This window comes from Ochotona princeps, chromosome 3 (genome assembly GCF_030435755.1).
Source record: "Ochotona princeps isolate mOchPri1 chromosome 3, mOchPri1.hap1, whole genome shotgun sequence".
NCBI lineage: Eukaryota > Metazoa > Chordata > Mammalia > Lagomorpha > Ochotonidae > Ochotona > Ochotona princeps.
Genome location: NC_080834.1, coordinates 26,330,364 through 26,344,059, shown reverse-complemented (window position 1 = coordinate 26,344,059; position 13,696 = coordinate 26,330,364). Strand labels below are relative to the sequence as shown.

The following is a 13,696-nucleotide window of genomic DNA, read 5'->3' as shown; positions in this document are numbered from 1 at the left end:
CGTGGACGTAGTGGGCTGCACACAGCAGGTGCTGGCCGTCACATGGGCGTAGTGGGCGGCACGCAGCAGGTGCTGGCCGTCGCGTGGACGTAGTGGACGGCACGCAGCAGGTGCTGGCCGTCGCGTGGACGTAGTGGACGGCCAGCCTCCTCTCATGCAGGGCAAGGTCACAGCAGTCTGCCCTGTGCCCTCACTTGTGACGTCACTAACAGGCCCAGGCTCCCCTGCGGGTACAAGCTCAGCCATGCCCACCCCTGTGGCCCCTGTGCACCACCTGACCAGGGCCCTGGGTGCCGTCCCCTCCCACCTAAGTGAGACACAGATGGAGCTGGTGAGGCATCTGGGGGCCTGCAGTGGGCGTGCGGGAGGGTTGCAGACTTCCCTGGCCCCAGGCCTGCTGCTGGGAGGCCCCGGTCTCACTGATGTTCCTCGGCTGTGTCCCAAGCTGGAAAGGATCCCACCTGTGTTGTGGCACTGTGCAGCCTGGCCCTGTCTTTGCCGACTTTCATTTTATGACTGCAGGCTACCCAACTTGTGAGCCACAGCCACGTGGCCTTCCAGGCTGCACACTTGGTATGGCAAAGGATGAGTAGGTGTGTAGGTGGGAGGGCGATGGGTGAGAATGTGGGTGAATGAGTGCCTGTTAAGACATCATTTGGGGCTGTGGCCTCCCATGGACCGTTGGCCTCCTGTGGGCTGTGCTTGCATGGGCCGCAGCCCCATGGGTCGTGGCCTCACTCCTGGGTCATGTCTCCCATGGGCTGTGGCTTCCTATGGGCTGTGTCCTTGTGTGGGCCATGGCTGCATGGGTTGTGGCCTCGTTGCTGGGTTTTGTCGTCCTCCTGGCCATGGTGTCCCGTGGGCTGTAGCACACCTGTGGACTATGTCCACGTGAGCTGAGGCCGTGCTCGTGTGTCATGGTTCTCTTGTGTGGCCCTTCCTCTCTGTAAGGACACCAGTGAGTTTGGACTCCAGTGCTGGTGGCAGGGAAAGAGAGGGGAGTCCTTCCAGAATGACCACTGAGATCCAGAGGGAGCAACTGGGACCTTCTCCAGACGGCCGTGTGGCAGGGGTGTGGCCGAAGCTCCCTGTTGGGGCACGCCCAGCAGGTGGCAGCTGGTTGGAACATGGACATCTGTTACTCTGTTGCATGTGTGTCGAGGGAGGGGTTGGAGAGGCCGGGTGTCCCAGCCCCAGGTTGCTGGGGCTGCTGTAGCCAGGTATCCATATTGGGGCTTCCTTCAGGGAGGGGAGAGTAAGACCCCAGCTGGGGAAGGGAAGGGGCGGGCAGCAGTCCCCCCCATGCCACAGAGTTCGCCGGAGAGCTGCAGAGCTGCAGCATGCTGGGAGGAGGAATTTGACTTGGGGGCATCCAGAGGGTGGAGGGAGGATGCTGGCTTTGGGGGGAGGCTGTGCCGTGGAGCCCCAGGTAGAGGCTCAGGCAATGAGGGCTCCTAGGCCTGGGCTGGCATTGTGGACCTTTAAGCTGGGTGTTGCGAGTTAACCAAAAATATCCCCTCAAGTGGGCCGGAGGCAGACTCTTAGCAGTCTTCACCGGCTGGCACCAACTGGTGGATTGTCCCATTCCACCAGACGAGGGAGAGGGGAGCGAGCCTGATCAGCTGTGTTCAGGGGTTCTTAAGTGATGCTCATCCACTCAGCTGCGAGAGCACTCGCACCTGACGCGGATCGTTCAACCAACCAAGCTCACATCCGTGCACAGTGCGGATGATCCGATCAACCCTGGCGGTGTGGAGCACAGAAACTGGTGTGTGCGTCATGCACTTTAAACTATCCAGTCAGTAAGAGTCACATCCCACCTAGTGGCCAACAGCGGAACGTCTCCAGTTCTATTTACAGAAGGCAATTACTGCCTGAGCTGTAAGAGAAAAGCAAGATGGCATCCTGGCATGAGATAAGCACTCTCATTTCTCTTTGTGGGCTTTCAAAGGTTATGGTGAAGGTTGTGGACATGTCCCAGAGGTGTTTCCAAAGACCTAGCCTGAGTGTCACCACTTTCTGTTGTCGGGCCTGTCTCACAGGGTGTCTGGCTCAGAGTCACGGGCCTCCCTGTGACCAAGGTGGAGCTCGCGGGGGACGCTGGGGAGGACCACAGAAGCCTCCGAGCCAGTTCCCTGCCCCCACCTCACAGGGCCCCATGACCAGGTGTGCAGGGCTTGGCAGAGGGTGGGCTGCTGGCGCCATGTGGCCACCGTGAGTCAAGGTTAGGATCACTCCCTCCACCTGGGCCTGCTCCATGCAGAGGGGTCCCAGGAGTGACCCTGGCAGGTGGGCATCAGCCTAGTACCACAGCCAAGTTGTCACGGGCTCCTCAACGATCCTGAAGACCAGAGTCACCCAAGTGCTTTCCCAACCCTTGGTCAGTGCTCATGTTGAGAGTGTGGCCGCGCTCTCCCGACCTTGCTTGTGTGGCAATGCATGTGATACGTTAGTGTCGTGTCTAGTCTGTGTGGTATGTGACGTGTGGATGACGTGGGGATGGTGTGTGGTGTGGGGATGGTGTGACTGTGGGGATGGTGTGTGACTGGGGATGGTGTGTGACTGTGGGGATGGTGTGACTGTGGGGATGGTGTGTGACTGTGGGATGGTGTGTGACTGTGGGATGGTGTGTGACTGTGGATGGTGTGTGACTGTGGGGATGGTGTGTGACTGTGGATGGTGTGTGACTGTGGGGATGGTGTGTGACTGTGGATGGTGTGTGACTGTGGGGATGGTGTGTGACTGTGGATGGTGTGTGAGTGGGGATGGTGTGTGACTGTGGGGATGGTGTGTGGTGTGGGGATGGTGTGTGACTGTGGGATGGTGTGTGAGTGGGGATGGTGTGTGACTGTGGGGATGGTGTGTGGTGTGGGGATGGTGTGTGGTGTGGGGATGGTGTGTGACTGTGGGATGGTGTGTGAGTGTGGGATGGTGTGTGAGTGGGGATGGTGTGTGAGTGGGGATGGTGTGTGAGTGGGGATGGTGTGTGAGTGGGGATGGTGTGACTGTGGGGATGGTGTGTGAGTGGGGATGGTGTGTGAGTGGGGATGGTGTGTGACTGTGGGGATGGTGTGTGAGTGGGGATGGTGTGTGAGTGTGGGATGGTGTGTGAGTGGGGATGGTGTGTGACTGTGGGGATGGTGTGTGACTGTGGATGGTGTGTGAGTGGGGATGGTGTGTGGTGTGGGGATGGTGTGTGGTGTGGGGATGGTGTGTGGTGTGGGGATGGTGTGTGGTGTGGGGATGGTGTGACTGTGGATGGTGTGTGACTGTGGGGATGGTGTGTGAGTGGGGATGGTGTGTGACTGGGGATGGTGTGTGACTGTGGGGATGGTGTGACTGTGGGGATGGTGTGTGACTGTGGGATGGTGTGTGACTGTGGGGATGGTGTGTGACTGTGGGATGGTGTGTGACTGTGGATGGTGTGTGACTGTGGGGATGGTGTGTGAGTGTGGGATGGTGTGTGAGTGGGGATGGTGTGTGACTGTGGGGATGGTGTGACTGGGGATGGTGTGTGGTGTGGGGATGGTGTGTGACTGTGGATGGTGTGTGAGTGTGGGGATGGTGTGTGAGTGGGGATGGTGTGTGGTGTGGGGATGGTGTGACTGTGGGGATGGTGTGTGGTGTGGGGATGGTGTGTGACTGTGGGGATGGTGTGTGGTGTGGGGATGGTGTGTGGTGTGGGGATGGTGTGTGGTGTGGGGATGGTGTGTGACTGTGGGATGGTGTGTGACTGTGGGGATGGTGTGAGTGTGGGATGGTGTGTGAGTGTGGGATGGTGTGTGACTGTGGGATGATGTGAGTGTGGGATGGTGTGTGAGTGTGGGGATGGTGTGTGAGTGGGGATGGTGTGTGACTGTGGGGATGGTGTGTGGTGTGGGGATGGTGTGTGACTGTGGGGATGGTGTGTGGTGTGGGGATGGTGTGTGAGTGTGGGGATGGTGTGTGAGTGGGGATGGTGTGTGAGTGTGGGATGGTGTGTGAGTGTGGGATGGTGTGTGAGTGTGGGGATGGTGTGTGACTGTGGGATGGTGTGTGACTGTGGGATGGTGTGTGAGTGTGGGATGGTGTGTGAGTGTGGGATGGTGTGTGAGTGTGGGATGGTGTGTGACTGTGGGGATGGTGTGTGGTGTGGGGATGGTGTGTGACTGTGGGATGGTGTGTGGTGTGGGGATCGTGTGTAGGTATAGTGTGCGTGTATGTTATTGTGTATTCACAGTGTGTGTGGTGTATGTGATGTGTTTGTGTGGTATGTGATACATGTATGGTTGTGTGATACCTGTGTGTGGTGTGTGTACATGGGAGAGGGTCTGTGGGTGCCACGTGCCCACAGCCCACAGGCCAGTCACTGCAGGCGGTGTAGATTCCAGTCACCCCCACCCCCCAGGGAACGGGGGGCCCTCCCACCCTGCCATGCTGACTGCTGTGCCTTGTGTCTGCAGGACGGCTGTGCTCAGCGAGGGACCCTGCACCCGTGCCTGAGCAGCGACCATGGGCCTGCTCGCCTACCTGAAGACCCAGTTCGTGGTGCACCTGCTCATCGGGTTCGTGTTCGTGGTGAGCGGATTGGTCATCAATTTCACCCAGCTGTGCACCCTGGCCCTCTGGCCCCTCAACAAGCAGCTGTACCGCCGCCTGAACTGCCGCCTTGCCTACTCGCTCTGGAGCCGTGAGTGTCACGGGGGCTCTCTGGAACCGGGAGGGGAGTGTGGGAACCCAGGCTGAGGGGCCACATTCCCAGCACATGGCATGGGGGCGGGACGCCTGCCCGCTTCAGCCGGCTGCCTGTGGCCAGCGGAACGCACAGAAGCCATGGGAGGGGCCCCCGAGTGGCCTGATGGTGCTCTGTGTGTCTCCAGACCACAGTACCGCCCAACTCAGCTGTTGTCTCTGCCCACCCTAGTCCGTGGCCAGCCCAACTTGGCCCCTGTATTGGGTCCCCCAGCTGCAGGGCTGTGTGTGCCAGTGTGTACACATGCGTGTCTGCATGTGCCTGTGTGTGTGCTGCCTTTACTGGCCGTACACACACATACAAATGCATGCACCTGCAGCTTTCAGGTCTCCCCTTCCACGCCTGGCAGAGACCCCAGCCCTAGGGGCACCAGCTGGACCAGCAGCTTAGACCCTGTCAGGGTTTGTGGCTAGGCGAGCCTGCGCTCCAGGCAGGTGTCTGAAAGGGACACTTGTGAAGAAGTTGTTGGTGTGAAACTGCAACAGCCTGTGTGCCGTCGGCAGACACTGCCCGTGGCTTGTCCTTGGCACACAAGGGTCCTGGTGGCTGTGGGGAGGTGCGACAGCCGGTGTGCCGGGGAGAGCTGCCTGCAGCGCCTGTGAGGCAAAGCGTAGAGTGCGCCGCTGTCCTGTCTTGCCGTTCGAGGAGGCCCTGCGTGTGGGGTGCCTGTGTGTGCGCACGCGCACAGCTGGAACTGCATAGGAAGCCTGGATGGCTGTGGGGAAAGCTGTCAGTGCGACAGCAGCCAGGCTGGGAGAGGGGGCTTCTGCCAGTTTGCACATCGTACCATGAGTACAGTGGACGGGGGTCTCTGTGCACTCGCCCTGGGCTGGGCTGGGGTCTGTGGACCTCTGAGCCTGCTGGCCTGACTGTGACGCTGCCCGTGGGGAGGGAGTGTGGCCAGTCCTGTGAGGTGACACAGCCAAGCTGAGACCCACACGCAGAGCTGGAGCAAGGGCTGGGCGACACCCTGCTCACAATGCCAGCCGCGACAGCCGTGAGCCAGAGCAGCGTCTGGGATAGGACCCCGGAGCTGAGGTCCCATGGGCCAGCAGCCAGGACCTCCATGGAGTGTGGCTGAGGAGTCAGAGGCAGGCAAGGTGATCCAGAGTGGCCGGACCCAAGAGAAACCAAGGAGGACATCTCAGAGGAAGCTTCTGGAAGGTTTCATGTTGATGAACCACAGGGAGTGGTGCGTCAGACACCAGTGTGGGGGAGCCATGGTAGAGATGTGGACCTCACCACAGGGAAGAGAAGAAGTGTTGCACCCAGATTTTGAGAACCCCAGAACTCATCAGGAGCCGGAAGTTGATGCAAACGCATGCAGGCAGTTTATTCAGGCTGGCTGGGGCTGTCAGCCAAGGGCCGTGCAGCGGGGCTGGGGCGGAGCAGCCCCGAGGTTTTTATACACTTCAGGCCAATTTCACACAATTACACAGTCATGATTGGTCAGTTTAACTGTTAACTTTTTTTTTAAAAAAGATTTATTCATTTTATTACAGCCAGATATACAGAGAGGAGGAGAGACAGAGAGGAAGATCTTCTGTCCGATGATTCACTCCCCAAGTGAGCCGCAACGGGCCGGTGCACACCGATCCAAAGCCGGGAACCTGGAACCTCTTCCGGGTCTCCCACGCGGGTGCAGGGTCCCAAAGCATTGGGCCGTCCTCGACTGCCTTCCCAGGCCACAAGCAGGGAGCTAGATGGGAAGTGGAGCAGTTGGGATTAGAACCGGCGCCCATATGGGATCCCGGGTGTTCAAGGCGAGGACTTTAGCCTCTAGGCCACGCTGCTGGGCCCTAACTGTTAACTTTTAAAAACAGCAAGTTGGCAGGCTTCTATTGGCGCAGTAATAGATTTCAAACAAGCAAATTGGCAGGCTAAGCCAAGTGGCAGGAAGCTGGGGGCAACAGCTGTGGGGGCATACTATGAGTGAACAAGTCTTAGTTAAAAGGCACACCAGAGGTCTTTGCCTTGAGGAATGCTCTGTCAGCATGACTTGTCATATGCAAGCTGCTAGGCCTGGGAGCTCACACAATTTGTTAGCTAAGCAGACAAAGCAGAAATTACAAAGGCAAAAAATATTGCAACTAGCAATGAGCGAAGGACAAATGGTTGGGGTCCTGACTCGGGTTCCTCGGAAGGACAGAACCAGTGATGCCACAGCACAGAGTGCCCTGCCAGAGCACGGCAGCATGCCCTCCCAGCCGACGGTGAGAGTGTACACTGCCTGGGGTTCCACGGGAACTGGCTCTGGGCATTTGTGGGGGGCTGGGAGATTGATTTTGAGGAATGTTCCTCAATGAGAACAAGAAACGCCACAGAAGTGGGTACGAGATCAGGAAGCCACCAAGGCCCAGGCACAGCCGGCCAGTCACCATGCTGGGTTTCGGGGCGGCACCATGCCCTGGTTCTGCCACCTCTTGGGGTCTGAGTATCTGTGATCTGATTCCCCAGTCGGTGGCAGTGGTCCTGGTTCTTGGTCAGTACCAAGAGGCAGGCAGGAGACTGGGGCAGCCCCCAGCCCTGCTGCAGCTGCTGTGGGCATTGGGGAGTGAGCCAGTGGGTGGAAGTGGATGCCCTCTGTCCCTCTGCCTTGCAGGTCATCACACAGTGCCTTGCTGTGACTGGGCTTCCTCTGTATTTGGTTTTGTCTTTACAAAGATGAGCCCTGCTCAGGGGGTGGGGTATCCTGGTTCGGGCGTCGTCAGGAGCGACTGGCACTTAGGTTGCCCGCTGACACCCATGTGTCAGTACCCTACCCCCATAAGACGCCATGAGGAAGCCACTTCAGTCCCCTTTGCCATGGCTGGGGACACAGAGTAGAAGCAGAGGTCTGTCCATGACCTGGACAGTGTGGCCCTGAGGGCCAGCTCCCCACGGCAGGACTCTGCTGTTCCAATGAGGGTGGGCTGGGTCCAGCACGTGCAGGGGAACCCTGGCCTGGCCTTGTGAGGTGGCCAGCCCTCAGGAAGGTGCTGGGCTGGCTGACTGTGCATGCCTCTTCCCCCAGCCTCTGCTGGGATCTGTGAGACCTGAGGGGCAGGCCTGGACCTCCTTTGGGGAGGAATGGGTGACCCCAGGACACACAGCCACCCATGTGGGCCTCAGACAGAGCAGCAGACACAGTGGTCTGGAACCCTCCTGCAGGTGTTGTGGGGTGGCATGGATGAGTCCGGGCTGCGGGTGGGGGCTGGGGCCGGGACCCTGCTCTCTAGCAGGAAGCCCGGTGCCAGCGCTGCCCTACCCGCAGAGCTGGTCATGCTGCTCGAGTGGTGGTCCTGTACCGAGTGCACCCTGTTCACCGATGAGGACACCCTGGCCCACTTTGGCAAGGAACACGTGGTCGTCATCCTCAACCACAACTTTGAAATCGACTTCCTCTGTGGGTGGACAATGTGCGAGCGGTTTGGCGTGTTGGGGGTAAGCCATGGGGTGCTAGGGTGAGCCCTGAGGGGATCCAGGGTGCTGGGGTGCTGGGAGAGCCATGAGGGCACAGGGGCATTAGAGTGAACTACAGGGGGCCCACAGGTACTGGAGTGAAAAATTAAAGATCTGAATTCTATGGAGGGCTGTGAGGGGAAGAGATGCAGAGTGAAGATGGGGTCGGGGTACTGAGTGAGGATGGGGTCGGGGTACTGAGTGAGGATGGGGTCGGGGTACTGAGTGAGGATGGGGTCGGGGTCCTGAGTGAGGATGGGGTCGGGGTACTGAGTGAGGATGGGGTCAGGGCAGAGTGAGGGATGCAGACCTGGGGGTGCTGAGTGAGGGATGCAGACCTGGGGTGCTGGGGGGCAGTGTGGGTCCTGGGGCAGTTGCTAACGTGACAGACCATGTTCAGAAGCCAGAGTGCCCGTGTGTAGCGAAGTTTCAGGGCCAGGAGCTGAGCAGGCCTTGTACTCCCTGGCCGTGCTGACTGCTCCTCGCCCGCGCTGCAGAGCTCCAAGGTCCTGGCCAAAAAGGAGCTGCTGTACGTGCCCCTCATCGGCTGGACCTGGTACTTCCTGGAGGTGGTGTTCTGCAAGCGCAAGTGGGAGGAGGACCGTGACACTGTCATCCGGGGGCTGCGGCGCCTGTCCGACTACCCCGAGTACATGTGGGTGAGTGCTGGGCTGGGGGACCCTGAGTGCCCAGTGCATGTGGTCAGTGCAGGCCTAGGGGGACCCTGAGTGCCCAGTGCATGTGGTCAGTGCAGGCCTGGGGGGACCCTGAGTGCCCAGTGCATGTGGGTCAGTGCTGGCCTAGGGGGACCCTGAGTGCCCAGTGCATGTGGTCAGTGCTGGCCTAGGGGGACCCTGAGCACCCAGTGCATGTGGTCAGTACTGGCCTAGGGGGACCCTGAGTGCCCAGTGCATGTGGGTCAGTACTGGCCTAGGGGGACCCTCAGTGCCCAGTGCATGTGGTCAGTGCAGGCCTATGGGGACCCTCAGTGCCCAGTGCATGTGGGTCAGTACTGGCCTGGGGGGACCCTGAGTGCCCAGTGCATGTGGGTCAGTACTGGCCTAGGGGGACCCTCAGTGCCCAGTGCATGTGGTCAGTGCTGGCTTGGGGGGCCAATTGAGGCCTCCCACCGGGACACCTTTGTCCCATCCACTGCCTGGAGCCGCCCTGTGGGCTGCAGGCCCAGCACACAGACCTAGAGCTCTGCCCAGCTCTGAGTCCAGTCCTCCTTTCTGGTCTGTGCTGGGCTCCCCTGACACCTCCCCTGGGTTGGGGCCTCCTGGCTCAGATACCTGCATGTTGCACTTTTTTTTTGGAAAGTACTTTATGGAGAGCTGCTGTGTGCGAGTGAAGCTGAGCACCCCTGTGGTAGAGCAGCATTCGGCCTTGCCCCCGGCCTGGCAGGGTGGTCCTGGGATGGCCGCCCTCTCAGCTGCCTGAGGAGACCTCGGCATGCTGCGTGGGGACCGGATCTCTCAGAGCCCCATGTTGACCCCTCGTGCCTGTGTCCTGCCCTAGTTTCTCCTGTACTGCGAGGGAACACGCTTCACCGAGACCAAGCACCGCGTCAGCATGGAGGTGGCCGCCTCCAAGGGGCTGCCCCCGCTCAAGTACCACCTGCTGCCACGCACCAAGGGCTTCACCACGGCCGTGCAGTGCCTCCAGGGGACAGGTGGGAGCTGGAGCAGCCGCTGGGTGGGCCGGCCTGCAGGCTCTTGCCCTCCTTGGGCAGCCAGGCAGCCTCGGGCAGGTCCGCAGGGAGTTCTGGGAAGTCACGTATACACCTGCAGCTGGGCCCCAGCTCCCTCCTCTCCTCACAGTCGCTGCCATCTACGACGTCACCCTCAACTTCAGAGGAAACAAGAACCCATCCCTGCTGGGCATCCTCTATGGGAAGAAGTACGAGGCGGACATGTGTGTGAGGTGAGCAGACATGTCCGTGAGGTGAGGGGCCGTGTGTGAGCTGGGAAGATGTGTGGGAGGTGATGTGGGCAGATGTGTGGGAGGTGAGCAGATGTGCCTGCGATGTTGTAGGAGTCAGCTGGGCCACCTTCAGGGTTTGTGTTCAGATTCTCTTTGCCCCCTCCCTGCCGCCTCCCCCCTGCTCCCCTGCCCTGCTGGTGCCCCGCTGCTATGGGAGCTGTGGTGGGGGACCCTGCCTGCTGGTGCCCCGCTGCTGTGGGAGCTGTGGTGGGGGACCCTGCCTGCTGGCGCCCCGCTGCTGTGGGACTTGTGGTGGGATACCCTGCCTGCTGGCGCCCCGCTGCTGTGGGAGCTGTGGTGGGGACCCTGCCTGCTGGGCACTCTGTCCCTGGTGAAGGGTGCACCTAACCAGGCTCCAGGGAGGAGCAGGCTGGGTGCTGCTCCCCTGCCCGGCTCAGGCAGAGCTGTCTCTTGCTTTTTGGGGTGCCTCTGTGACCCCAGGGGTTCCTGACTTCTCCCTGAGTGGCGTGCTGCAGCCGCTGTCTAGACAGGAGCCACGGCTCATCCCTCCTGGATGTTCGGGGCCCACCGCGGGCTGCTCTGGGTGAGGGGAAGGGCTTGGCACCTGCCCTGTGAGGCAGGGGGTGAGTGGGGTGCCACGTGGCCCTCTTGCCCTGGCGGGCCCCGGGATTGTGTCGGCTCTGAGGGCTCCCCTGTCTCGCTCACCCTGTCTCTCTCCTCTCCCTGTGGGACAGGAGATTTCCTCTGGGAGAGATCCCAGCGGACGAGAAGGAGGCGGCCCAATGGCTCCATAAACTCTACCAGGAGAAGGTAAGGGTGGGGCTCCCTGGGGGTGCCCCCCTTAGCTTTGGCATTGTAGGAACAAATGAAGCAGGCAGGGCAGCCAGGGGAGGGCCCTGCTGCCATCACCCTGCCCGTGGGTGGACGTCTCGTGGGTAGTGGGGACGGATGGCGCCGGAGTGTGTGGAGTCATCTTCCTGTGCCTCCACTCTCCCCAATTGTCCCCGCAGCCTGGTGGACGCTGGGGACCCTCCTGGGGCATCCGCCTTCTCAGTGCAGCCAAGAAGGCCTGAGGTGAACGCTGGGCCAAGCCACTGGGTCAGCTGGTGCCGGGGCGTCTGCATGTGGCGCCTGCCTCTCCTCCTGGGCTCAATGCGAGCTGCGCGGGGGCTCAGGGCCTGCCTGGAGACAAGGTCATAGGTCTGCCTGGCCGCTCGGGTTGGAGGCCTGCCTACAGTCTGGTTAGAGTTGAGCTCACGTGAATGCAGGGCCAGGGAAAAAGCCAGGCCTGAGGGACCGAGGAACCAAGTCACTGGGGGTGACGTGGGCAGAACTGAGACAGTAGCTCAGACACTGCTAAGAGTTTGTTAGCAGGAGGGAGGGCGATGGGCAGCCTCACCTCCACGGCCTTGAGCCCATGCTCAGCAGGGAGGGGCAGAAGCCCACCGTTGGTGCAGACAGGAGACGGGAGAACAGGTGTGCTTCGAGACATGCCATGCACGGTGGGCCCAGGGTCTCCCCTCGGGTGTTCTGCATGTATGGCCCCCTTGGGGATCATACACAGGCACACTTTCACATGCTGTCACTCTCAGAAAGCAGAACAGACCACAGCTGCTAAGCAGGAGAGGAGGTGCCCCCCAGCTTTCTGCAAAAATGCTCATAAAATCGCACCTCGGGAGCCCGTGGTCTGTGGCTCCATGTGGCATCTCAGCCTGTGCGAGGTGCTTACCTTCCCGCCTGGGAACGGACAGGGCATGCAGGCTCCTGACCTGGTGACCCAGCACTGGCTGAGGGCCTGAGAGCCTGCCCCACTGCTGCCCATGACAGCCACGAGCCACAAGTGCAGACTCCCACTGCCTGGGCAAATGCTGGGCGTTGCACCTACTGGACACATGGGCACGACGTGGAAGGAGTTGCCTGGCATTGCAGCTGCTAGGGAGCCAAGCACTGGGTATCAGACCATCAGACCTGCTTGGGCACCGTCACCCACTGTCACGGGGTCGAGGGAGGCTTCAACCCTGCTCTGTGGCTTCCCGGCTCCTCACCAGGCTGGAGTCTGGTGTGGGTGGGGGCAGGGTGCGTGCCGAGGCCCTGTCCCCCCGCAGGCTCCACAGCCTCTGGGCCACAAGAAGGGTACTGGTGTGGGAAGGCTGCCCGCAGTGGGCCCCCTGGGCTAGACACTCTGCTTAACTCTGGGACACTGTTCCGACACTTGCTGGCCACAGCTGTGGTTCTCTGGGGAGGTGAGGGCCACCGTGGCACCTGCGGGGCCCAGGCCGCTCCGTTCTGCACGGCTGTGTGGGGAGAGCCCAGCGTGCCTGTGTGTGCCCCCCAGGACGCACTGCAGGAGACCTACGAACAGAAGGGCACCTTCCCAGGGCAGCAGTTCAGACCCGCCCGGAGGCCTTGGACGCTCCTCAACTTCCTCTTCTGGGCCACCGTCCTCCTCTCGCCCCTCTTCAGCTTCGTGCTGGGCGTCTTCGCCAGCGGATCCCCCCTCCTCATCCTGACCTTCTTGGGCTTTGTGGGAGCAGGTAATGAGCAAGCTCATGGCCCCTCGGGGAGGCATGGCTGGGCAGCCACACACCGCCCCCACTGTTGTTGCCTGCAGCCACAAGGCCAGGGCTTCGGGGTGTCGGTGCCCAGGGAGGGAGCTGTCCAGGAGTCCTGAGTTGCTCTGGCCTCGTAGGACCCGTGGGATCTGGTCAGGGAGTTGTAAGCACATCACCTGCTTTAATGACCCCCCACAACGAGGAGTCAGAGCCATGCAACCTGCCAGGGTGCTTGGGGTGGGGCTCCTGGGGCGGGGCTCCCAGGGGCGTGACCGGGCTCCTGGGGCGGGGCTCCCAGGGCCGGAGCTGCGAGTGGTCCCCAGGTGACTGCTGTGGTTGGCATGCCTCCCAGCAGCGTGAGGTGTCCCTCCTGTGCTGTCTTGGCTGAGTCCTCCATGCCCATGTGGGTTTAGGCATGGGCAGCAGAAGTAGTCCCACATCCTCCTCCCCCATGCACCTATCGCCACCTGTGGGCCGGCTGACCACAGTGGGCCTGAGGCCAGGGCTAGGGGGGTGCAGGGAGGCTGCCTTAATGCCTGACTGCCCCTGCTCTCTTTCTCTCCCTTCCCCAAGCGTCCTTTGGAGTCCGCAGACTGATAGGAGTGACGGAAATAGAAAAAGGCTCCAACTATGGCAACCAAGAGTTTAAGAAAAAAGAATGATTAATGGCTGTGTTTGAACATGCATAACTCGACGGTGGTATCCAGTTAACTCAATTAAAAAACAGCAACAGAGCGAGGAGAGAGAGACACTTAGAAACTATTTTTCTTATTAACTGGTGACTAATATTAACAAATAAAACTTGAGCCAAGAGTACAGAACCCAGAAGGCCTGCCGGACACGCGCTGGTCATACGCTGCTGGGGGAGGGTTGGGCACCTGCTGGCCCCACGATACTCCCCCCCCCGCCCCCGGTGTAGCCCCATGGGCTGGCCGCAGGCTGCTTTCCCTTGGAAACTCGGGTCAGGTTTCTGATCGTTATTTTTTTAATCAGTTGTTTGGGAGACTTTCCCTGGTCCCACACCCCC

General features: G+C 60.6%; 1 protein-coding gene across 3 annotated transcripts in view; it reads left to right on the top strand.

Annotated features, from left to right (window-relative positions):
• The window catches only part of AGPAT3 (1-acylglycerol-3-phosphate O-acyltransferase 3), a 46,558-nt gene extending 33,076 nt beyond the window's left edge, over positions 1–13,482 (top strand). For all 3 annotated transcript variants that reach the window (XM_058661567.1, XM_058661568.1, XM_058661569.1), the window contains exons 2-9: positions 4,443–4,669; positions 7,986–8,155; positions 8,671–8,832; positions 9,692–9,845; positions 9,994–10,096; positions 10,852–10,927; positions 12,453–12,651; positions 13,243–13,482. In XM_058661567.1, coding sequence (XP_058517550.1) covers positions 4,492–4,669; positions 7,986–8,155; positions 8,671–8,832; positions 9,692–9,845; positions 9,994–10,096; positions 10,852–10,927; positions 12,453–12,651; positions 13,243–13,331 — 1,131 coding nt within the window. In that variant the 5' untranslated portion in view covers positions 4,443–4,491 and the 3' untranslated portion in view covers positions 13,332–13,482. The remainder of the gene's footprint in view (positions 1–4,442; positions 4,670–7,985; positions 8,156–8,670; positions 8,833–9,691; positions 9,846–9,993; positions 10,097–10,851; positions 10,928–12,452; positions 12,652–13,242) is intronic.
• Positions 13,483–13,696: the final 214 nt, after the last annotated feature.